The sequence below is a fragment of the Salmo salar genome, chromosome ssa20 (assembly GCF_905237065.1).
Source record: "Salmo salar chromosome ssa20, Ssal_v3.1, whole genome shotgun sequence".
NCBI lineage: Eukaryota > Metazoa > Chordata > Actinopteri > Salmoniformes > Salmonidae > Salmo > Salmo salar.
In genome coordinates, this window is record NC_059461.1 from 12,909,323 (window position 1) to 12,933,635 (window position 24,313).

Sequence of the window (24,313 nt, forward strand, 5' to 3'; positions counted from 1 at the left end):
ATTACAGGACAGTAATCAAGTGTGGACAAGACCAGAGCCTGAAGAACTAGTAAAGTTTATTATTGTGTCAAAAATGCAGAACACCTTTTAATAACAGACATACCCCCACCCAGCTTCACAACAACATTGTCAATATGTCTTGCCCGTGACAATTGACCATCCAATTAAACCTAGGAGTTTAGCTTTCTCAACTTGCTCACTGGTCACATCCTTTATGTACTACTCCAGTTGAGATTTAAGTCTTAGATAATTTTTTGAACCAAATACAATGCTATTAGTTTTAGATTTATTTAAGACCAGTTTATTATTAATCACCCATTATGATACTGACTGTAACTCCTTATTTTGAATTTCAGTGATCTCACTGGCTTTGGGTGCTGACATGTAGAGTGTGGAATCATCCTCATACATGGTGATTCTAGTTTTGTGTAAGGCCAGCGGCAAATCATTTATAAAAAATAGAGAAGCGTAACGGCCCAAGGCAACTGCCTTGAGGGACACCGCACCGTACATATCTGATGTTAGAAAAGTTTCCATTGAAGAACACTGTCTGGGTTCTATTGAATAAATAACTCTACAACCACGTGATGGCAGGTGATGTAAAGCTATAGCAAGTGAGTTTAAAATAATATGGCATTAGTCACAGAAGCTTCCTCTCGAGAGGACACCTAGTTGCTAATGTTCAGGTCACCCAGAAAATAGACCTCTCTCTTAACATCACACACATTATCAAGCATTGCACACATATTATCCAAATACTGACTGTTAGCACTTGGTGGCCTATAGCAGCACCCTAAAAAAAGAGACTTTAGATGAGTCAGGTGAACTTGCAACCACAACACTTCAACAACATTTGACATGAAATCCTCTCTAAGCCTTACAAGCTTTGAACATATACAGCAACACCTCCCCATTCCTGTCTTTTCTGTAGATGTTATACCCCAGTATTGCTACTGCTGTATCATCAAAGGAATTATCTAAGTGAATTTCAGAGATGGCCAGTATATGAACATTATCTGATGTTAGCAAGTTATTGATTTCATTAAACTTATTTATAAGGCTACATTAACCCCCCTAGAGTCTATTGGTTCACCTTGTGAGTCAATATAAGTAACATCATTTAAAAAATCCACATCTAACTCTGTCAGTTTAACCTTATTTTTAAGGCTACAAATATTAATATGCGTTATTCTTAGCCTTTCCTTGGTAGCTTATCGGAGATGGACATAATATGAAAACAGAATGTGTCTTCCCTGTGGCTCAGTTGGTAGAGCATGCTGTTTGCCACGCCAGCATGGTGTGTGCAACGCCAGGGTTGTGGGTTCGATTCCCACGGGCGGCCAGTACAACAACCAAAAAAATGCATGAAGTGAAATGTATGTATTCACTACTGTAAGTCGCTCTGGATAAGAGTGTCTGCTAAATGACTAAAATGTAAATGTGTGATCTTGGGCTGAAGCTACTGAGGCTCTTTCAATTTTCCAAGGCTTTTGGGAGAGAGGGTGAACAATGAGCCTGTTGTAGCGGATGTAAGAAATGTTCCCATCAGTGGAGATTCCTCAGAGGAGGTAGGGGGGGGACCATCCACCTCAGTGCATTTCACACTGTTTTGCAATGAAGGTCTACAGTAGCCCCAAAAGCACTTTCTGTGGTAGCACCAAGGTGTAGACAGAGGACAGATAGTTTCCATTCTCCACTGGGTACATTGACTTCAATACATAACATCAATCAATACAATTTACATCAGCAGATATCACAAAGCCCTAGAAAGGCAGGAACATAAGAAGAAACCTATAGAGGAACCAGGTTCTGAGGGGTGGCCAGTTATCTTCTGGCTGTGCCAGGTGGAGATTATAAGAGTACATGGCCAGGCCAGATTGTTCTTCAAGATGTTAAAAAGTTCATAGATGACCAGCAGGGTAATAATCACAGTGGTTGCAGAGGAAGCAACAGGTCAGTACCTCAGGAGTAAATGTCAGTTGGCTTTTTATAGCCGAGCATTCAGAAGTCGAGACAGCAGGTGTGAGAGAGAGAGAGAAAGAGAGAGAGAGTCGAAAACAGCAGGTTTGGGACAAGGTAGCACATCCAGTGAACAGGTCAGGGTTCTGAGCTCTACCTTAGAGCAGCAGCACGACCAGGTGGACTGGGGACAGCCAGGAGTCATCAGGCCAAATATTCCTGAGGCATGGTCCTAGGGCTCAGGGAGAGAGGGAGAGAGAATTAAAGGGAGCATATTTAAATTCACACAGGACACCAGATAAGACAGGAGAATTACACCAGATATAACAGACTGACCCTATCCCCCCGGCACATAGACTATTGCAGCATAGATATTGGAGGCTGAGACGGGGGGGGGGGACACTGTGGCCCTGTTCGACGATACACCCGGACACAGGCAGGATACAACCCCACCCACTTTGCCGGAGCACAGCCCTCACACCACTAGAGGGATTTCAACAGACCACCAACTTACTACCCTGAGACAAGGCTGAGTATAGCCCAGAAAGATCTCCTCCACCTCACAAGCCCAAAGGAGTGCAAAACCGGACAGGGAGATCACGTCATTGACTCAACCCACTCAAGTGACGTACCCTTCCTAGGGACGTCATGGAGGAGCGCTAGTAAGCCAGTGACTCAGCCCTGAGTGGAGAGAGGGGAGCCGTTCACCTTCGCACCCCTGGGCCAGACTATACTCAATCATAGGACCTACTGAAGAGATGAGTCTTCAGTAAAGACTTAAAGGTCGAGACCGAATCTGCAAATTCCATAACAATGGAGCTCTATAGGATAAAAAAGCCCTGCCTCGAGCCATTTGCTTAGAAATTCTAGGGACAATAAGGAGGCCTGCGTCTTGTGACCGTAGCGTATATGTAGGTATGTACGGCAGGACCAAATTTGACCGACTGCCTTGATTCGGTCTTATTTGGCAAATTTGGAAATTGTGTTTTTTACATTAGATAAAGAGCTACAAAATTGTATATCAAATACTGCATTCGAGGAACAATGGGAAAACAATTCTGCTTTGAAAGTTGATAAACTTGTAACCTCACCTTTGAGAAAATGGCCTTTGAATGTTTTGGTACCTACTGGAGAGCTCTTCTTTGTCTACACCCAATCAACATCATTCACACTTTCTTCTCTTTAGCCCCACCCATCTCTTTAAGGGTTGATCCGAGCATTCTGTCCTAACAACAGCAATCAAACACCCAAGCTAACTGGCTAAAATTGGCTAGCTTGCTAGCTTTTTACAGACACAGATGAGAGAACAGTTCACTGACCATTTTACTCACCCTAGCAGAGCTGGTTAGGCTGTTTTTATGTTATCCAGAGCATTAGTGACTGCAACTTTGCTGCTGGCAACAGTTTACGCTTTTCTGCCAATGTTTACTGACACCGGCCATATTCAACGGGTGTTGAGCGTTGGTAAATTTGTCAGTTATTCTGCTGTCTTGAACACTCAAACGAGAGTGCTCTGAAATTGGAGTAGATATCCAGAGTGAATTTACCAGCTACATCTATCAACAGTTGTCACAGTGAAAACTTGAAAGGAAAATGACTTTCTGTCAAAATTAGAAGCATGTAAAATGTGGATAGCTAGACTATCTTACCCATATACCTCATGGATGGATGCTTCACCCTCTCATGGATGCCATGGTTGCCCTTAGTTTGAAGATGTAATCCGGAGACAGGTGTTTTCTCCATCTCCTTAGCTATCATACTTTAATTCCACTGATTTCAAAACTCGGTCCTCCAGAAAGTATTTTGTACCGTACACTGCGTGTACAATTGTTAGGCAAATTGTATTCCTCGGGATTCATTTTATTGTTGAACAAACACAATGCTCTCAGTCAATCCAAAATGTTATTGAACCTCAAACCTGAATGTTTAACAAAGGAAAAGTGAGTTTTGTCTTTCTCGGGGCAATATATAAGTGTGCAGAATTATTAGGCAACTATTAGTGTGCAGAATTATTAGGCAACTAAATTACAAAAATAATTTCTCTCAACTCACTTGTTGATTCTCAATTTTTAAAGTAAGTGTAACAGATAAGTAACACAAAATGAGAATTATATAACATTTTTGGCCTTTCAAAAATATTCAGTGACCAATATAGCCACCCTTACTTTCAATAACTGCCATGAGCCTTCTATCCATGGAGTCTGTCAGTTTCTTGATCTGTTCACGATCAATTTTCACTGAAGCAGCAACCACAGCCTCCCAAATGCTGTTCAAAGAGGTGTGTTGTCTTCCCTCACTGTAAATCTCACGTTTGAGAAGGGCCCACAAGTTCTCAATACGATTTAAGTCAGGTGAGGAAGGGGGCCAGGTCATTATTCAGGCATCTTTGAGGCCCTTGCTTGCTAGCCAAGCAGTGGAGTACTTGGATGCATGTGATGGAGCATTGTCCTACATAAAGATCATGGCCTTCTAGAATGCTGAGGACTTCTTCCTGTACCACTGTTTGACGAAAGAATCTTCCAGAAACTGGCAGTAGGTTTGGGAGTTGAGTTTCAGTCCATCTTCAACCTGAAAGGGTCCAACTACCTCATCCTCAATGATAGCAGCCCATACCAGTACCCCTCCTTCACCTTGCTGGCACCTGACTCAAAGTGGTGCCCTGTGTCCATTACTGATCCATCCACGGGCCCATCCATTTGATCCATCAAGAGTCACTTTCATTTCATCTGTCCATAAAACCTTTGAAAAATCTGTCTTCAGGTATTTCTTTGCCCAATCTTGACGCTTCAACTTGTGAATCTTATTCAGTGGTGGTCTTGTTTCAGTCTTCTTGACCTTGGCCATGTCTCTGAGCACTTGACACCTTGTACTTTTGAACACTCCAGGTTGGTTGCAGTTCTGGAATACGGTGGCACTGGAGGATAATGGGTTCCTGGTAGTTTGATGTTTAATTCTTCTCAAGTCTTTTGCAGTTAATTTGCGCCTTTTCTTCCCAATGTGTTTTTTGCTCCCCAGTTGACTATTTGCAACAAAACGTTTGATTGTCCGGTGGTCACGCCTCATTAGTTTATCTATTTAAAGAGTGTCGCATCCATCTGAAAGGCATTTTACATTTTGGGCTTTTCAGTGTCAGTTAAATCTCTTTTTTGGCCCATTTTACCTGAGGTAATGAGGCTGCCTAATAATTATGCACACGGTGATATAAGTTGTTATTCACCTTCGCCACACCCTCCCTCATTACAGAAATACATATCACCTGAAAATGATTAAATCCAATAAGCATTCAAGTTTATATGGTTTGGAGTTCGAAAATGTGAATAGAAATAATGATAAGATCAGAATACTCACTTGCCTAATAATTGTGCACGCAGTGTAGATTAGAAGTAAAACCTTGAAATCAGCCCTAGCCTTAACAGGATGCTGGTGTAGAGAGGCTAGCACTAATATGACATTTTTTTAAAGTTCTAGTCAAGATTCTAGCAGCCGTGTTTAGCACTAAGTGAAGTTTATTTACTGCTTTATCCATAAGAGGCAAATGGTTCTCACGCCCTTCCATAGACTTACACAGTGACAACTTCTGGAGGACATCCTCCAACCTATCAGAGCTCTTGGAGCATGAACTGACATGTTGTCAACCCAATCAAAAGATCACAGAATGAATGTAGTACTGAAAGCATATGAGACATCTAGATAGCAATGCAGTGCATAAAATGTGGTGAATAGTTGAACAGTTTTGAACAAATGAATGTCTTCAAAAATTAAGGAGGAGTGATAGAGACAGCTAGCTATATTTTGTATTTTTTTCACTTTCACTTTCACTTAGCTAGCTAATGCAGTTGACTCGTTTAGCCTACTCAAACACCTGGCTCAAACAGAGAGGGGTGCTATGTTAGCTAGATGGCTATCCAACACTGGAACTCTTCGAAGTCAAGGTAATCTTTTGGTTTTATTGCCAACAGGGCCCGCCGGTGTAACTGCTAAACTACTTGCGTACAGCAAGGTACTGTTCCAGTGTACTGCATGATTGTAGCGGGTTTACTAATGTGTTAGTTCTAGTAGCAATGTTGACTATGATGTAAGTTAATATGGTGACAACGATGTAGGCTGTGTGTAGCAGTTAGCAGTTATGGTATGAAGGTTTGGCTAGGAAAGGTTTTTTCACCTGGTCACAGACCACTGTTGTGTTGTGTACTGAAGCCCAAAAGTGAAGGGAAAGGGTGAGAGGAGATGCGGGAAGGAATTATACAACGAGTAAATTGATCATGCTGTTTATATGTGGCTGCTATGAAAGGGAACTGTGTATGCGGGTGATCAGGGGTGTACTCATTCCACCAATTCTGTTGAAAAACATTTATTAAATGGAAAGCAAATGGAATGCAACGAGGATAAACATACCTTAATCTGTCCAATAGGAACTTTAGTTTTTCAACAGTTTGGCTAATGATTACACCCTAGATCAGGTAGATGCAGGCAAGAGTGTGCAAGGCGCTATTGAATGTGTCTGTTACCTTGATTACTCAAATATTTCTCTCAAGCTGTGCACCTATGTTGTAAACTTTAATTCGTAGGCTAGATTGTAGCAACCTCATGATGGGTATAGGGAAAATTTTAGTATGATTTAGTAGCCTAAACCTATTGATGTTACATTGAACTGGGTGGATGTAATATGAATAACAGTCATCCAATATGCTGTAATAGAAATATGGCCATGCTCACAAAAAGAAAATTGTCTTCCCTAATCTTAAACGGCACCGACCGCCACTGGTTCCCATGCTCTTGGCAGCTTACATTTAAATAAAAGCAACAAACAGCAGGGATTTAGACAGCTACAAGCCCGGGACAATCCACGGTCCCAGCCACAAGGGCTAACAGTTCAAATAAATATGCACTATCATTACAGTAGGCCTACTTTCAATTGGTGGGTGCAAAAATCCATACACTGCTTTCCTTGACTTGCCTCTTCTTCATGACATTTCTGGCTATACCACCATTTTTTCTGCAGCTCGCTTTCCATACATTCCCTCTTTTCTTGTTTCCCTCTGACATTTCTGAAAAGATCAAGGAAGGTGGGAGTTGAGGAAATGTCAACTAAAGACCTGGACAGGGGGGAAAAAGGAATCTAGAGACATAAATCTAGGAATCTATGATCACACGACAAAGAGTTCATATGAGGTAAGCATGTAAGACACCACTTTTGGTGAGTATTCACAGCTTTAGCATAGTAAACAAAATAAAGGGGGTAGCCTATGCTTTTGATGGATGCCATGATTTCATGCTAACTTATTTTCAGAAGTATTCTGTAGCAAACACCAATACTGGAATACTGCTATGGCCTACAACTACTACTATATATATCTCAGCAGATCCCAGAACCCATCATTATGTTGGCTACTACATTATAATAATACTTTCATTTGTTCTATATCATTTTTTGTCATGTCGGCTAGTTCTACAGGTTACGAACCATGAGCGCCATTCTCTTCTCTCTTCTATGAGCCCCGGCCCCCATCTCCCTTTAATGGCCAAACCCACCAAATAATTATTGAATTTCCCACTCCAGTTCCAGTCACATCCGGTTTCAGCACCACGGCTAGCTCCTTCCCGCATTGTCGTGATTTAGCTCGACCCCTCTGCTTGTTTTGCGGAGCCAACTTTTGACTAAAGGCTGTTGGAGTTGTGATTTGAGAAAGCTTTATGTTTTTTCTTTCCATGTTTCGCATGCGAGGTGGCTGACAGAAGGAGGACATAGGGAAGAGGATCTTCAGCACAACGCACTGAGTGAGATGCATTGAACATCATGCAGTGACGGCACCTCACCAGATTTATTATTTACCTTTATTTTAGTGCTCAGCTCTGCAACGAAGATTGCAAGACGACACGTATAAGAGGAAGAAGACCTTAGTGGAAAAGACAATCTGCATGTGAAAGTACTGGATCTGGTGCTATCGGAGGCAAGAGATGCAGCCTACAAGCAAGCTTCTGAGTCTCACCCTCCTCGTCTTGATGGGCACTGAACTCACCCAAGTAGGTTTATAAACGCCATTTTACTCCCCATTTAAGATACTTAAACCATGATTTGTGAATTATCCTACAGATTATCTATTTAAAGACGATGTAGGTTTAGAAATTTAAATATATTATGATATAGAGACGATAAAGGGATTTCATCCCCCGAAAAATTTGATAAGCGCTTATGCGCACCCACCGAGGCATTTCTATAGCCAAACTGTATGCTATCTATTCCTGATTGTCTAGAACAACAATTAGACAATCAGTTAAATAGTCTAGGCTACAAGGAAATATTTAAATTGTTGTTTCACATGCAATTCATCTAACTAATTATATATTAATTCCAATTATGTGTGAGATAATCGAAGTCGAAATCAGCGCGCAAAACGACTGAATGAAAGTTAATCACATGGCATTAGCAGGGAGAGCCTACTTTGAACTGAGACTTTGGGTAAATCTTGTTCAACTTTCAGCCCATTGCGGAGTCCATATCCCACTCAGGGGGTTCTTGGTGTGACTATGCATATCCGCATGTCTGAAGACTTATTTTGGAGAAGTGAGAAGTGATTCTATAGACAGCGAGCAAAAAATCATCAAATTAGTCAACTATTCATTTCACAATGACAGAAGTAGGGCACTTTTACATACATAGTTGAGTAATGCTGTTTTGAGAATATCTATTAAACACGCTGATAACATGTGACTGCAGTTTCATTTAGTCCGAATTGTAGCCTATTGGTTTAGTATGTCAGTGGAAAGGCTAAATAAGAAAGCTTAACAAGTATTGCATAAACCAGATTCTACCCCAAATTGTAACATGAATAGCCTAATCTCTTTACATTGATCCTACAGGCAGAAAGCTGCAAACAAAAATCATCCAACACAGCAATAATAAACTGCTATTTAAAATGGGAAACAATTTTTTTTTTAAACGGATAATTTTTGTTATGATTAATAGCTATGATTAATAACTGGTATTCATTTGTAATGCTGGTCTGCATGAACATGCTCTTCTTAATATCTCAATTTTCTTTTCAAATAATTGTTTCTCGGTTCAGAGATGCTTTGCACTCCACGGTGACACAGCGCCTCCCCTTGGCTGCCACAATGCCACCTACTTTTCCGACAGTCTTGGACACTAACAGGGTGTTCAAGCTTTTGTTCTACACTAATCCACTGATCATCAAACTCTGGATTAGTTGAAGGCATTTGGTGCTTTCAAATAGTCATGACACATTGACATTCTTATTTACATTCCTGAAGCTGGTATGGCGGCTATGTCACTACTAGGCTACACAGTATCTTACAAATGCGCGTGCAATATCATTTGCAACGGCAAGGTGGCGGAATGTCCCTAGATATCCCTGCACGTGGTTGGTAACTCTTTCTATAGCGCTTGTGGATAGTTGATGCTGATGGGTTTCAATGTGGTTGGACTCATCCAGTTCTTCTCCCCATAGAGTCATCCAGCCACTGTTATTATTAAGTAACCACTCAGTCTGAGAATGCCGTTTAGTTTAGGTTCGTTTGGGCTCGTTTTGTCTCAATTGCTTTTGTGGGGTTTCATGCTTAACTTGATTATATCACACATAGACTTCAAAGTCTGAAGTCATGTTATTTACATGTAGTATTCCCCTGTACATGAAGATACTCTTTTGTATTTGGTATAGAAGGTGGAAAGGTGCATAATGCTGCCTCGTTGTGGCAAGCTCGAAAGCGTGGCACCGCGGACTTTAGCTGACGGTTTATCGATCCGTGCTGGGTGGGCGGGGGTATCCAGCGAATGGGAGAGGCGACTGAAATCCGTCATTTTATAAACTCGAGTGATTGCAGGAGAACGGCTTCACATTTTAAAACAACCGCATCATCACAGTCGCCTTTGAAGAGAGCAGAACCTCCACCTGTCATCCAAACATGTTCAAACCCAGACTGTCCGCTGTTGCAGCCATTCCGTTGCATCAAATGACTGGCAATGTTATTTGCCTAGTTAGTTCTCCACTGGAATGTGTACAATGAAGATTTTGGTAATACGAAGAAAGCGCAGATATGTCGGTGCCTTTACTCAAGATTGGAGTGGTGCTTAGCACGATGGCTATGATCACTAACTGGATGTCGCAGACACTACCGACCTTGGTGGGACTCAACACCAACAAGCTCTTGGTAGAGTCAGGGGGGAAAGCAGACCGGAGTACAGGCGTGAGTGACAGCTGATTCAGGAACCATTAGAATCATATACCCAACTCAGGACAAATTGCGAGTATACATTTGTGCCATTAGCACGAATAAAAAGAGTAAAGAAAAATGTATTAGTATGCCTATAATTGATCATGTTGGTTGTTAATTTAAAGAAAAAAGCTGCTCTTGGTTGTGCATCAAAAGAGAGGAAAATTGAGTGTAGTGACTATTGCCAAACGAGTAGGCCTATCCATGAACATATAATAAACTGCTAATAATTCTGTTACTATTCTTGTTAAACTTAGTGTAGTCCATACAATAACTTTCACATATTCTTTGCTAAATGGATGAACTTGATATACTGTAAATAAGTGTGGTAATGTGGTCCAATGATGGACAATAATAACAATTCTAAAACTGTGACTAATGTATTTTAATATAAAGAGCAACATTATATAACCATTATATATACTAACAGCTAATGTGGCATATTATATACATAATGGATCTTAGCATAATACGCTGCATGTCACTAATTGCCAGGCTACATCTAGAGCCATATTTCTATTCATATCTATATTGCTCTGGCTTCATGTAGTGGTAAAACTTAAACCAATCCACATTTCAACCAGCCTCTGTATCTAATTATTACTCTGAATGTGTGTTGCTAAGTAGGCAATGACTGTTTAATTGAATGACTCTACCTCATGACTTTATTGGAGGGTTGAAAATGTAACGGCACAGATTAAATCATGTTAAAACATTACAAGTACTAGATTATGACTTGATATTATCACAATCTAGCAAAAGCTATTTGAGTAGATTTACAAAGATGTTTCCCTCAATTTGATGTTATATCCTTTTGCCAGCCCCTTTGTCTTCAGAATGTGGACAATCTGTTTGATTGTTGAAGAATAGGGTGGAGCATACTGCAAGGTTCAAAACTACAGATGCCATTTTGCGTAATCATACTCCATCATCTTGGAACAAGGTTATGTAAATCCCTGTGGTGAAATGATTCCGCTTCAAACTAGCACAAATTCTCTGCAGAGATCATGATTTTTGTCCAAACCTCCCAAAATGTAATTATATTGTTTGGTAAGCGAATGTGTTTTAGAAATGAGTAGTGATGTGGTGCTACTAGTGATGTGGTGTATCTTAAACTACTGAGCTAAGGTGAGCCTTGCCAAGCCAAGGCAAACCGAGCTGGACTGTACTGGCCTGGTAAACGATTCTCCACAGTTGCTGAAACGGTGCAACGGTGAGGGAAAGGACAATGTGAAGAAGAAAAAAACATGTCAGAGCCAGTACAGTATGGTATGGAAATGGAAATACTGTCACATCCCATCATTACACGAATAACCCTTTTCCATTCATCTCTGTCTCTCTCCCTGTCTGGCCCCGTCCTTGTCTGTCTGTCTTATCATCTCTCTCCCTGTCTGTGTGTCTCTCTCGTAGGTGCTGCCAGCCAACCCTGAGGAGTCATGGCAGGTGTACAGCTCAGCCCAGGACACAGAGGGCCGCTGTGTCTGCACCGTGGTGGCGCCTCAACAGACCATGTGCTCGCGGGACGCCAGGACCAAACAGCTCCGGCAGCTGCTAGAAAAAGTAACCACCCATGTAGCATGACGTACTACTGTACCCATTACCTCCTGTTATCAGAGTTCCACTAGAACAAACATCATTCACCAGTTGCACCACCAATACCATGACATCTTCTTTTCAGCAGTAACAGCCTATGGACAGAGGATAGGAGTCACTCACTTGTATGGTTCCTTGAGAATAGCAATTCAGTTCACCCTGCAGGATTTTGCCGATATTCATTTCCCATCATTATCATTTTATACACTACCGTTCAAAAGTTTGGGGTCACTTAGAATTGTCCTTGTTTTTGAAAGAAAATCACATTTTTTTGGCCATTTAAATAACATAAAATTGATCAGAAATACAGTGTTAATGTTGTAAATGACTAATGTAGCTGGAAACTGAAGATTTTTAATAGAATACCTACATAGGTTTCCCGAGGCCCATTATCAGCAACCATCGCTCCTGTGTTCCAATGGCACGTTGTGTTAGCTAATCCAAGTTTATCATTTTAAAAGGCTAATTGATCATTAGAAAACCCTTATGCAATTATGTTAGCACAGCTGACAACTGGCCACTAGTTGAGTATCTGGAGCATCAGCATTTGTGGGTTCGATTACAGGCTCAAAATGGCCAGAAACAAACACTTTTCTTCTGAAACTCATCAGTCTATTCTTGTTCTGAGAAATGAAGGCTATTCCATGCGAGAAATTGCCAAGAATCTGAAGATCTCGTACAACGCTGTGTACTACTTCCTTCACAGAACAGCACAAAATGTCTCTAACCAGAATAGAAAAAAGAGTGGAGGCCCCGGTGCACAACTGAGCAAGAGGACAAGTACATTAGAGTGTCTAGTTTGAGAAACGGACGCCTCACAAGTCCTCAACTGGCAGATTAATTAAATAGTACCCGCAAAACATCAGTCTCAACGTCAACAGTGAAGAGGCAACTCCGGGATGCTGGCCTAGTCATTTACAACATTAACAATGTCTACACAGTATTTCTGATCATTTTGATGTTATTTTAATGGACAAAAAAATTTGCTTTTCTTTCAAAAACAAGGACATTTCCAAGTGACCCCAAACTTTTGAACAGTAGTGTATGATCTGACATTGTCTTATAACCGGTAGTCTATGTTAGCAAACTCTCAATCCCTATCCCGGATGTAGATCTTTCTGATTCGCTTGCTCTTCAAGTCCACATAACAGTATGTTGCTCTTGAGCACTTGAATCACTGTAATGTCTGGCTAGGCACATTAGAGATTACAGTGACACTTTTTGCAGTCAATCATCCATAGCATATCTACAATTAATTGTGCAATGCACCAACATTTTTTGTTGGGAAGACCCTGAAACACTAAATGCAAACCCAGGTAAAACAAGGATTCCTAGTATATTTGGGGCTGTATTTAGGTCTTTGTCTTTATTCTTTTTATTGTTTCTTATGTGTTAGGTCCAGAACATGACCCAGTCTATCCAGGTGCTGGACCAGCGGACCCAGAGAGACCTGCAATACGTGGAGAGAATGGAGGTCCAGCTGAAAGGTCTGGAGACCAAGTTTAAACAGGTGGAGGAGAACCACAAGCAGAACATTGCCAGGCAATATAAGGTATGTCAACATTGCTCTTACATAGACAACATTGTACAAAGACATGTCCTCTAAGTGGAGTTATGGGTCCATATTTATCAAGCGTCTTGGAGTAGAAGTGCTGATGTAGGACCAGGTCCTTCCTGTCTATATAATGTTCATAAAGGCCTAAATGTCAAAACTGATCCTAGATCAGCACTACTACTCTGGGAAGCGTGATACATACAGCCTCTGGTGTAAATGAAACCCTTACACCTAAATGCTTGTCCGTGGAAATAAAAATAAACGTCATGAACTATTCTGATGACGTTTATGTTTGTTTGTGTGTGTGCGTTTGCGTGTTCCCCATCTATCCTCACATGTTTATGCTATGTTCTGTCATGAACATCCCTGGGACTGATGACCCTTGCACGTTTTGTGTGTGTATATTAGATAGGCTAGCGAGTTAGATTATTAAACACTCAACAGTATCTCATTTTTTTGCTTGCAGGGCTAACTTTAGGAAATTATAAAGCTGCTGAGACTGAAGAGGCAGTTCAATCCCAGTGTTCTATCCCTGAACTTGACCAATGACTATTTGCACCATGCATTCTATTTGAAATATAGCACCTCCAACCTTCACTGCTCTTTGCATTTCTGCATGTTACATTTTTACATTTACATTTTTGGTCATTTAGCAGACGCTCTTATCCAGAGCGACTTACAGTAGTGAATGCATACATTTCATACATTGTATTTTTTTTTCCTGTGCTGGCCCCCCGTGGGAATCGAACCCACAACCCTGGCGTTGCAAACACCATGCTCTACCAACTGAGCTACAGGGAAGGCTACTTACTGTAACTTAGGTTACTGTAGATGCATTCCATTAATAGATTTTGTTCCGTTTTTTATTATTTTCATTACATTTTTATCTAATTCCATATCTCGTTTAATTTAGTATATACATACTTGGTTACTACAGAGAAAACGTTGTATGTGACATGAAAGCATGTAACCCTAAGATGTTGCATTTTAAAAGGTGAAAATAAAATATTTTCCCAATTGTTTTTGGTGTGCCGAGAACTTGTTTCATGCTGCTTATGTTTGGGATGATGTCACATCCGCTCATGATACTGTTGAATGTGTTAGTTCCACTCTGCACTCACCATAGGGAGACAGCCAGAGTAGGGCAAGACAGGTGTGGCACACCCATTTGCTCGCATAACACTGAACCAAGCCTATTTTAACCTTTCAGGCAATAAAAGCGAAAATGGAGGAACTTAGACCATTGATACCAGTGTTGGAGGAGTACAAAGCTGATGCAAAATTGGTATTGCAGTTTAAAGAGGAAATCCAGAATCTGACGTCTGTGCTAAATGAACTCCAGGAGGAGATTGGAACCTATGACTACGAGGAGCTACAAAACAGAGTGTCAAATCTTGAAGAGAGGCTTCGTGCGTGCATGCAAAAATTAGGTAGGCTCAGATAACACCGAAACACCCCGTTTTCTTCCTTGTGCAAAGTGCCAATCAGAGCTATAGTAGTTATTCTTCTCACACCAGCAGATCTCTATCTATCCACCACACCTACATGTTCTACCCCTACAGTATATCAACTTTAACATACTCAGTTATTCTCTCATGTTAGGGAATCAAAGATGCCTTGACTACACCTATTCCTATTCATACTCCTACATGTACTTACATGCCTACTGCAAATCAAATCAAATGGTATTGGTCACATACACATGGTTAGCAGATGTTAATGCGAGTGTAGTGAAATGCTTGTGCTTCTAGTTCCGACAGTTCAGTAATATCTAACAAGTAATCGAACAAATTCACAATGACTACCTCATACACACAAATCAATGCATCAATGCTTAACAATATTGTTGATGAAAAAAAGAGATTGTCCTCATACAGTATGTCAAGTTAGACACTATTTAAACACGTTAGGATTTAGAGTTGTTAACGGTGATTTGAGTTACTTTTTGCTAATGTAATCTAATTTAGTCAGAATTACATCACTAGCACATCATGTTATGTGTGCCAGAAATGAGCTAATGAGATTATGTCCACTTCTTGACTAAAAGCTACATACCATTGTAGCGGTAGTCATCTAAAAATAGTGACAGGATATAACAACTGACAGATTACTTATTTCAGTAATCTCCTTGTTGCATGGGTTGTTCACAGGAAGGAATATAGATACAAAGCCTACCTGTCACCATATTTCTTTGATTGATGTCAGAAATAAGTGAAAGGCTGAAAGTACAGATGTAGGATCTTAATTTGAGACAGCTTGCTACAGCGGTAAAATAATCCTCCAGCAACAAGACATTTTAATTATTATATGGATTACAATTCATTTACATTTTTGTTGGGGTTGATACATTTTTGGTAAGGGAATATCAAGTCTGAAACTTCAAAGTGGAAATTTGGTTACTACAAACTGGAAATTACAAACTTCAGAAGCCTTTTTAAACATCAAATACACAACAATGTTTTTGCAGGAAAGTTATTCTGAGACAGGGTGATCAAATTAAGATCCTACATCTGTAGATGGAAGGCTGAGCAAATCAATGAATGGTACAAAATGCATGTTTAAAAAAACATTAGGAGGTAAAATGTAGAAGAAATACACTGGTAAGGAATGAGACCGAGGGAAGACAACATGCATTGAAGTCAGTTTCCTTCGCGCAACTATATGATTCCATTATCAAGCCAGCTACATGCACTGTTGGTAGCATTGACTGTTAGGATGGTGAGTGTACCAATAGGAATACATAGACCCTGTAGGGAGGAAGAATAGCTAATGTACTGGCAAATTCCTAGAAATGTAAGAATGTCTCACTCCAATATGAGAGGATTATCCATTTTTGTTTCAAGTGCTCAGCTTTAACTTTCCAAGTACTATAGCAATGGGAGATAGCAAGAGTTACATAGTACGGAACACTATCTAAGAAGAATGGGGGCTGCTACTTTTTTCTGGATGTGAAGTGAGGGGGAGGTGTGAGTGTGAATTGATTCAAAATGGAATATTGCACTTACTGTCCCTGTTTTTAATATAGCATTTGTAGAGGAGAGTAATTGAGTGTGTGATTTATGTAAAAACCTAAAAGTATGTTTCCATTATTCATAGTCATCATTTACCTATGCTATTGAAATGATACTGTTGTACAGAGATAACAAGCCCAAAGTTAGTGAGCCAACGTTGATTCTGAGGCACAGAAATAGATTGCAGGAGGACCAGATTCTGGCATACACATGTATACAGTATATACACAGTTCTTGCTAGAGAGCCCTTCAGCTAAAACACTAATGTCAAAACCTGAAGAAATCACTGAACTGATCACTAGAATGCAATACTAAAGCTGGATTTGTCATCATAAACAAGTCATATTGAAAATGTAATTTTCAACATAATTATATATCAAGTATAGTTGGTACATCAAGGTCACTGACCTATACTCACACACACACACACACACGCACACACACACACACACTGTTTTCCAACCTATAAACAGCATTGATAGTACAGAGATAAATGCAGTATCTTGCATTGTGTCTTTGGCTCTTGCAGCATGTGGGAAGCTGACAGGAATCAGCGATCCAATCACAATTAAGACGTCTGGATCAAGGTTTGGCTCCTGGATGACTGACCCCCTGGCACCTGAGGATGACACTAGGGTAGGTCTGCTTCTGCAATACCTATCATATTTATTATACAGTATAAACATAAAACAAAGTCAGCGAAAACATGTTTTCTTAATTATTCAATTGTGAGGAACCTCAGGAAAGATAAAATATCAGATGTAAGATGTTAGCTAGCAATGTAGCATAAATCACCAAAATGGATCCCATTAGAACTTCAGTAATGTGTTTTCATGCCTCACTGTCTGGGATTAGCTCACCGGCACCACAACAATGGGAGGTATTTACATCTCTGGGTTGTCATTGCAGTAAGATAAGTCATTCTAGGGATAACTGGTGTCTGATATTATGTATACCTTATGTCTGATAAGAGATGAATCCCAGGATTGGATGAACGTTTTGTTTTATTTTTGAATGTGTTACACATACTAAAATATCACTCGTTATCATGCAGAACTTTTATTCTTGTGTTCGTTAAGGAATACCACTGACATTCATTCTTTCCATGAATCCAGGTGAAAGCTATTATAGCTTATTGATGTCACTTGTTAAAGCCATTTCAATCAGTGTAGGTGCAGGGGAGGAGACAGCTTAATGGAGGATTTTCTTAAGCCTTGAGACAATTGAGACATGGATTGTGTGCCATTCAGAGTGTGAATGGGCAAGACAAAAGATTTAAGTGCCTTTGAATGGGGTATGGTAGTAGGAGCCAGGCGCACCAGTTTGTGTCAAGAACTGCAACACTGCAAATCTGAGAGATCAGAGATAAATTGAGTCATCCACACTGGCTCTCAATGATTGATGAGGGTCGAAGCCCTGGCTTTGTAGAGAAAGTCTGTCTGGGAAACCTTTGATATCCTTAATTTAATCTCAGGGTTACAGCAGAAAGACCACAAGCGCTCCATGATTTGATATTACAGGATGGTTTTAGAAGAACATTTGACAATAACACACTGTACCTGAGATTGACAAATCTTTAATGCTCTTGTACTCCTATCCAGGTGTGGTACATGGATGGCTACCACAACAACCGATTTGTGCGGGAGTACATGTCCATCTACGACTTTATGAATTCCGACAACTTCACGTCTCACCGCCTCCCCCACCCGTGGTCGGGCACGGGTCAGGTGGTCTACAACGGCTCCATCTACTTCAACAAGTTCCAGAGCCACACAATCATCAAGTTTGACTTCAAGACCTCCGTCATCAGCAAGTCACGTCAGCTGGACTACGCCGGCTACAACAACATGTACCACTACTCCTGGGGAGGCCACTCGGACATCGACCTCATGGTGGACGAAGGCGGGCTCTGGGCCGTCTATGCCACCAATCAGAACGCGGGGAACATTGTCATCAGCAAACTGAACCCCAACACTCTGCAGATCGTCAAGAGCTGGACCACCAATCACCCCAAGAGGAGCGCAGGAGAGGCCTTCATGATCTGTGGTACGCTATATGTCACCAATGGCTACTCCGGTGGGACCAAGGTGTACTATGCCTTCAGCACCAACTCGTCCACCTACGAGTACATTGACATACCGTTCCAGAATAAGTACTCTCACATCTCCATGCTGGACTATAACCCTAAAGACAGAGCGCTGTACGCGTGGAATAATGGTCACCAGGTGCTGTACAATGTCACCTTGTTCCACGTCATTCGCTCAGAGCAGGAGCAGTAGATAGCTAGCCATGCTGTGACCTTCTCATTCTACGGCAGACCTGGGTTCAAATACTATTTGATAACGTTCAAATATTTTTAGCATTTGCTTTAGCCTGCTTGGAGTGCAAGATGGACGGGGTTTGAAGTTTTGCAACAGTTATATTGGTTCCATTGCACCAGGCAAGCTCAATCAACCTTGGCTAGATCAACTGAATTTGAACACAGGTCTGGTCCACAGATTTTACAAAGTAGGGGAGATATGTAACTCAAATCAAAGTTTATTGGAAATGTACGCAGATGTGCAGACGTAATCGCAGGCGCAGCAAAATACTAAGTGCTTCTAGCTCAGGGTTTCCCAAACTAGGTCCTCGGGACCCCAAGGGGTACACATTTTGGTTTTTGCCCTAGCACTACAAAGCTGATTCAAATAATCAACTAATCATCAGATTTGATCATTTGAATCAGCTGTGTAGTGTTAGGGCAAAAAACAAAACGTGCACCTCTTGGGGTCCAGAACACTTGAGTTTGGGAAATGCTGTGTAACGCCAACAGTGTAGTAATACTTAGCAATAAAAAAATAAATACACACATAATCCAGAAACATTTAAATACATTAAGAAATTAAGAAACATGAGAAAGAGCAATGTCAGAGACCGGATTATAAATATATAGACATATAATGGTGTCTAAAGATAGTACGGGCAGTATATGATCTGAAAAAGTGTGTACAGCAGTAGTTATATAGGATGAGCCATGACTAGAATACAGTATATACATATGAAGAGGGTAAAACCGTATGTAAACATTATTAAAGTGACCAGTATTCAATGACTGTATGTACATAGGGGCTGTAATCTCTAAGGTGCAGGGTAGAGTACTGTGGAAGTAGAGACGTATCCTGTATGTTACTCAGTAACAAGAAATAAAGTACATCATGATATATAATATGTAGAAGGTATAGAAACAGAATGTAAGAACAGGTACCGAAAAGGTAATGCCTTTCTTGATTTAGATGACTTCAAAAGTCTTATAATGATTGTGTTTTTATGGAATTATCCACTCTTGACTTCTTTCATCACAGCGGAATAGTGCAGCCTACTGTATCGTAGTGTAGAATTGAATTACTCTAGAAGCTGAAGGGATATGAAATCCTGGGCCTTGTTTATCAACCTATATTAAACCAAACAGTGGGACACAACACACAATCATGACCACTTTCCCCAGGTGGGTGCTACTCATTGGTGGTGGCTGAGGTCACGTTTCCCCTTGACATTCTGAAGTGCGCTAAACATCTGGAAAAGCTCTATATAACAATACATTTATGTATTTGAGTGAATTAATTCAGTAATTATAATTACTGGATCAGATAGTAAAGATTGTTAAAGCAGCCATTTACCATGTAACTCGATTCCTGCATTTTTAAAGGTGGAGACTACTGTAGTGATCATCACAACGCAGAGCCATGTTTCTTAATTATATTAATATTAACCCATAATGGTATCCCCATGTGTTGGTAGCAAAATATCTATTTGGAACAGGTGTAATGACACCTCATAACACACCTCAAAGTATTCTGTCTTTCCTGCGCAATACGTCCTCTCAGGAACCAATACAACACAACCACTCATTTGCATGGGATCACCTGTTGGTACATTGTAGGATCTGAGTATGATTGATAAATGAGGCCCAATGGAGCACAGTGTAAAGAATCTAGTCAAACCACAAGTCAATGACAATACCGTATATCTGGGAACACAGACTACAGACAGTTAAGGCAAAGACTGTTGGAAGCACCCTGTTTCATTAATGTTTCTTTGTGATGTGTATTTTCTCTTTTCTATCTTCTTTTTGCATGGGCATTTTTACCAACCAAAATGGTTCCCTTCTCTGGATGTATTTTGCAATATTATGACGCTGTTGTACAGGAGACTAGTTTAGCATTGCTAGGAGGCAGGCTTTTTACTTTCTTATTGTCATTGGGGTTGATATACAGTATGTTATTATTGTTGGTATTGATATTTACTGTGATAGCCTGTCTTTTGTAGATTGTATTGAAAGAATTTGACGAGCTCGTATATTTCTGTCAGGCAAAAAAAATGACACTGTAACGATCACGAGAATGTGCAAACAATGTATCTATGAGCCAGTGAAGTATCCATTGGCAATTTTTTTTTATTTGACATCACAAATCTACTGTCTGTTTCTTAAAGTGATAAATTGTGACATCTTATTCTGTTGAGCTTGCATATGTATCTGCAATAACGTTCATATTAATAAACATGAGTTTTGTTCTACAATTGACTCTTTGTCCTAGAAAATAAACTTCTGAATAAGATGACTTTCCTCAATCAAACCAATTTCTGCAATGCATCTGTAAAATGCAGATTTCTTTGGTCTCACAGATTTTGAAATAAGTGCTTCAAATCTCATTGCATTATCCAAACGACGTATGCAACTGTTTGGTCAATGGAGCATAGGACACAAAAACGCAGTACAACCCAGAACATGAAAGGAGAGGAAAGAAAGCACATCAAAGTCATTTCGCTATTGTTGCTCATCTGGATCCACCATTCCCTCTCCATGGCAACAGAGGTACACTGTAATAACCTCTTCCCTCTGGCAGCACGGAACAGCTGGTCTGTATACAGCGCCGTACATTGCTGACTGAGCTTCAGCCACAAAACACAACACACTTAATTAGCTCTCTACACTTCTCCCAATGCTGAGAAAATGATTGGTTTCGCTCCGACAATAATGATGATGAACAATGCAGAAGCAACAAGGCCTATAAAAGAAGACATCACATACCAGAATCTCTAGCTCCAAGTTGTTGCACACCATATGGGAATGAAGAATCTGATGTAGGATGTTTATCTTGACGGAGGTAGCCCACTTTGGTTAGTACAGTATTATTCCTGATGCTCCATGAATTCAGTGCAATCATCTCTTTCTCTAGGAGGAATACTGTGATGCTATAATCCTTCTGAATATAATCATTGTAGTGCTACTGCATGTTGATTGAACTCCAACAGGCTATTCTAAATTTGCTGTACTATACCACATCCTAATATTCTGGCTTGTGTCCACTACATGTCCTATCCTGTGGTAGCAGTTATGTTTTAATAACCTAGTGCAGAGTGTGGTGTGGGATGCACTTGAATTTGACGCTTCCCCACAGAGAGAATCAATCCGATTCTCAGTCGATTTTTGACTGATTGCTTTCTCAGATATCTCTCACATCCCTTTTATGCCTGTAAATCTGTTGTATGCACAGTTTAATGCAATGAGACAATATTTAAGATGGAAACAAATCATCAATCAATGTTTCCTTTGAAATGTTCTTAGTAATATGGTACCCTCTACCCAACATTTGGTCCCCCTGTTACACATGGATTTTAAAGGGATATCCTTACACCTTGTGAGTGTCCTATTGACAGTGTTCTAGTCATTTAGTTCTGAGTAATTACATCAGCACAGATGGTGCATTCACAATAACCACAGCAGGCCTACAAAGGTATTTCCCTTCAGAGACAGAAACGTTCAACGTTGTATTCTGTAGTCTAGTCACTTGTGACTATACAAATGAAAACCATTCATCCTTCTCTAGGCTTCAAATCAATCCCAATCCAATGTAAAATATTTGTCAACAGGATTAAGTCTTGCATCTGTGAATTTCTAGAATTCAATTTGAAATAGATTCTGCTATCGACATATCAGATTGTCAGGTTGCCCACAGTGTAAAAAACACATACATTAGGCGTTCATATAATCAGTAAAGATGTTACAGATGTACGATCTTAATTTGAGCCGGTTTGCTACAGCAGGAAAAGAATCCTTCAGCAACAGGAAATGTTCATTATTATGTGGATTACAATTAATGGACATTTTTGTAGGGGCTGATACATTTCTCGTAAGGGAAAATCAAGTCTGAAATTTCAAAGTGGAAATTACAAACTTCAGAAGCCTTTTTAACTTAAAATACACCACAAGTTTTAAATGTCCTGCATTGCAAGAAAGCTCTCCTGCAACACTACGTATGTATGAATAGAGATGACATACAATACAAAGATGTTATCAATGCCTGATGTACAGTATATCCCCTTCAAGTAAAGTGTTACTGTTGTTTGGAGATGACATATCATATTCTATTCTACATTATGGTGTATTTGAAAGAGTTACCCAGAGAAGGAGGTCAGCACAAACCATAAGTCTGTAATACAGAGTGAATATCTACCCAGAATTTCAAAGTATAATATCCGAAATGTTAAATTCCTAACAATTTACGTCTAACTTATAAATGGATATATACCGTATGTGTAATCTGAAATATTCCATTTTAAGTTATGCACACTAGTTCAGTTGAAATGTTCTCCTGCTTTTATTTCTTAACTATATTCTGCCTCGTGTGTACTTTCTCCAACACTTCAGTCATCCTTCAGCTATCACCTTGCTCTTCGTCAATGTGGTAAAGTGTTAAAGCATATCTCTGTGCCAGTCTCCAGAGCCACACCTCAGATACTACTGATAATGGCCTCCAGAAAAAAAGAGCATCTGCTCTGTCTATTTTTACCTCGTCCACAAATCCCCCTGTGCTGGCTTTGAGGGGGGGGGGGTTGGGGGGAGCACAAAGCCTTCGAGACATGCGGAGAGGCTAAACCTGCTCCAAGAGACAAGAACAAAACAAGAAGTAAGTCCTCTAGCCACTAACAAAGGAACTCCATGCAAATTCCCGTGGAATTCACAGTCAATGACATGGCTTCCCTGAAAGACCATAACATATTATTATAACTGCTTGGAGGGTGTGTGTGATGCAAAACAGGGGGGGATTGTGTCTTATGCAGAATTCTTTGGTGTCACATTGATGTTATATTTCCAACACAGTGTGAGGAATGAAACGCCTAGGCAATCTTCTGTTCAGGCTTTTACTGTACATGTGCGAATGTCTGTGCTCGTATGATATCTATAATGGTTTGAGTGAAAATCTCAAGAAAGTTCGGATGATGATGTACAGTACAGTAAAGAGCTGCGCTGTTGATGTCTTGTGAGTCAAAGCACTAAGACTACAAAGACATGCCGACGCAGGCAGGATGCTAAGGATTCTCATAGAAGAAGTATTGTATGAGCTGCTGAAGCCTGTGCTTAATCTTCTTAATAGCTGTGAAAGCTCCTGCAGCAACATGTAACAAATGTAATGCGTGACAATAGAGAACATATACCTCTGTAGGCCACCACATCTCTTGTGATTCTAAACATGGAGTTGGCATCTAAAGAACGTTTCTCTTTTAAACTCTTTGTTCTTTGTATGTGTAAACATTATGCAATAAGTGACATGGGACTTCAGACACTGAAGTAACAAATCCTTATGAATTGCAAATGTTGGTATTTTTCTGCACTAAATGTTGGCATGCATCTTTAATTAGCAGTCACACATACAAATCATTCATTTTCTAAAATAAGACAACCCAATGCATATTTTATGTTTGTTGCCTACAGTATGCAATCTTTTCTCTCATTCCTCAAGTCCACACTAATAGCAAAACTATGCCACGATTGCCTCATTCACTGCCATTTATCAATTCCACCGGCTTTTGGTCACGCAGGTAAACAACAAAAGCATGATAAAAGTAAAATCTTTATGACAGTGGCCTTTACAGTGGCATTAGGAAGCTCAATAAAAGTGACAGCTGACGTTTTATACCTTAG

At 40.2% G+C, this 24,313-nt stretch overlaps 1 protein-coding gene across 3 annotated transcripts; it reads left to right on the plus strand.

Moving 5' to 3' along the window:
- The first annotated feature begins 7,521 nt into the window (after window positions 1-7,521).
- LOC100196865 (noelin) lies at window positions 7,522-20,904 on the plus strand. Of its 3 annotated transcripts, none has more exons than XM_014160842.2 (6): window positions 7,522-7,983; window positions 11,602-11,751; window positions 13,181-13,336; window positions 14,550-14,769; window positions 16,880-16,986; window positions 17,952-20,904. In XM_014160842.2, exons 1-6 carry the CDS (start codon window positions 7,918-7,920, stop codon window positions 18,627-18,629), a joined length of 1,377 nt encoding a protein of 458 aa, XP_014016317.1. In that variant the 5' UTR covers window positions 7,522-7,917; the 3' UTR covers window positions 18,630-20,904. The 3 variants fall into 3 exon arrangements, with proteins under 3 accessions (XP_014016317.1, XP_045558911.1, XP_014016316.1); XM_014160841.2 differs by lacking the exon at window positions 7,522-7,983 and adding an exon at window positions 9,515-10,164; XM_045702955.1 differs by lacking the exons at window positions 14,550-14,769; window positions 16,880-16,986; window positions 17,952-20,904 and adding an exon at window positions 13,806-14,361.
- Window positions 20,905-24,313: the final 3,409 nt, after the last annotated feature.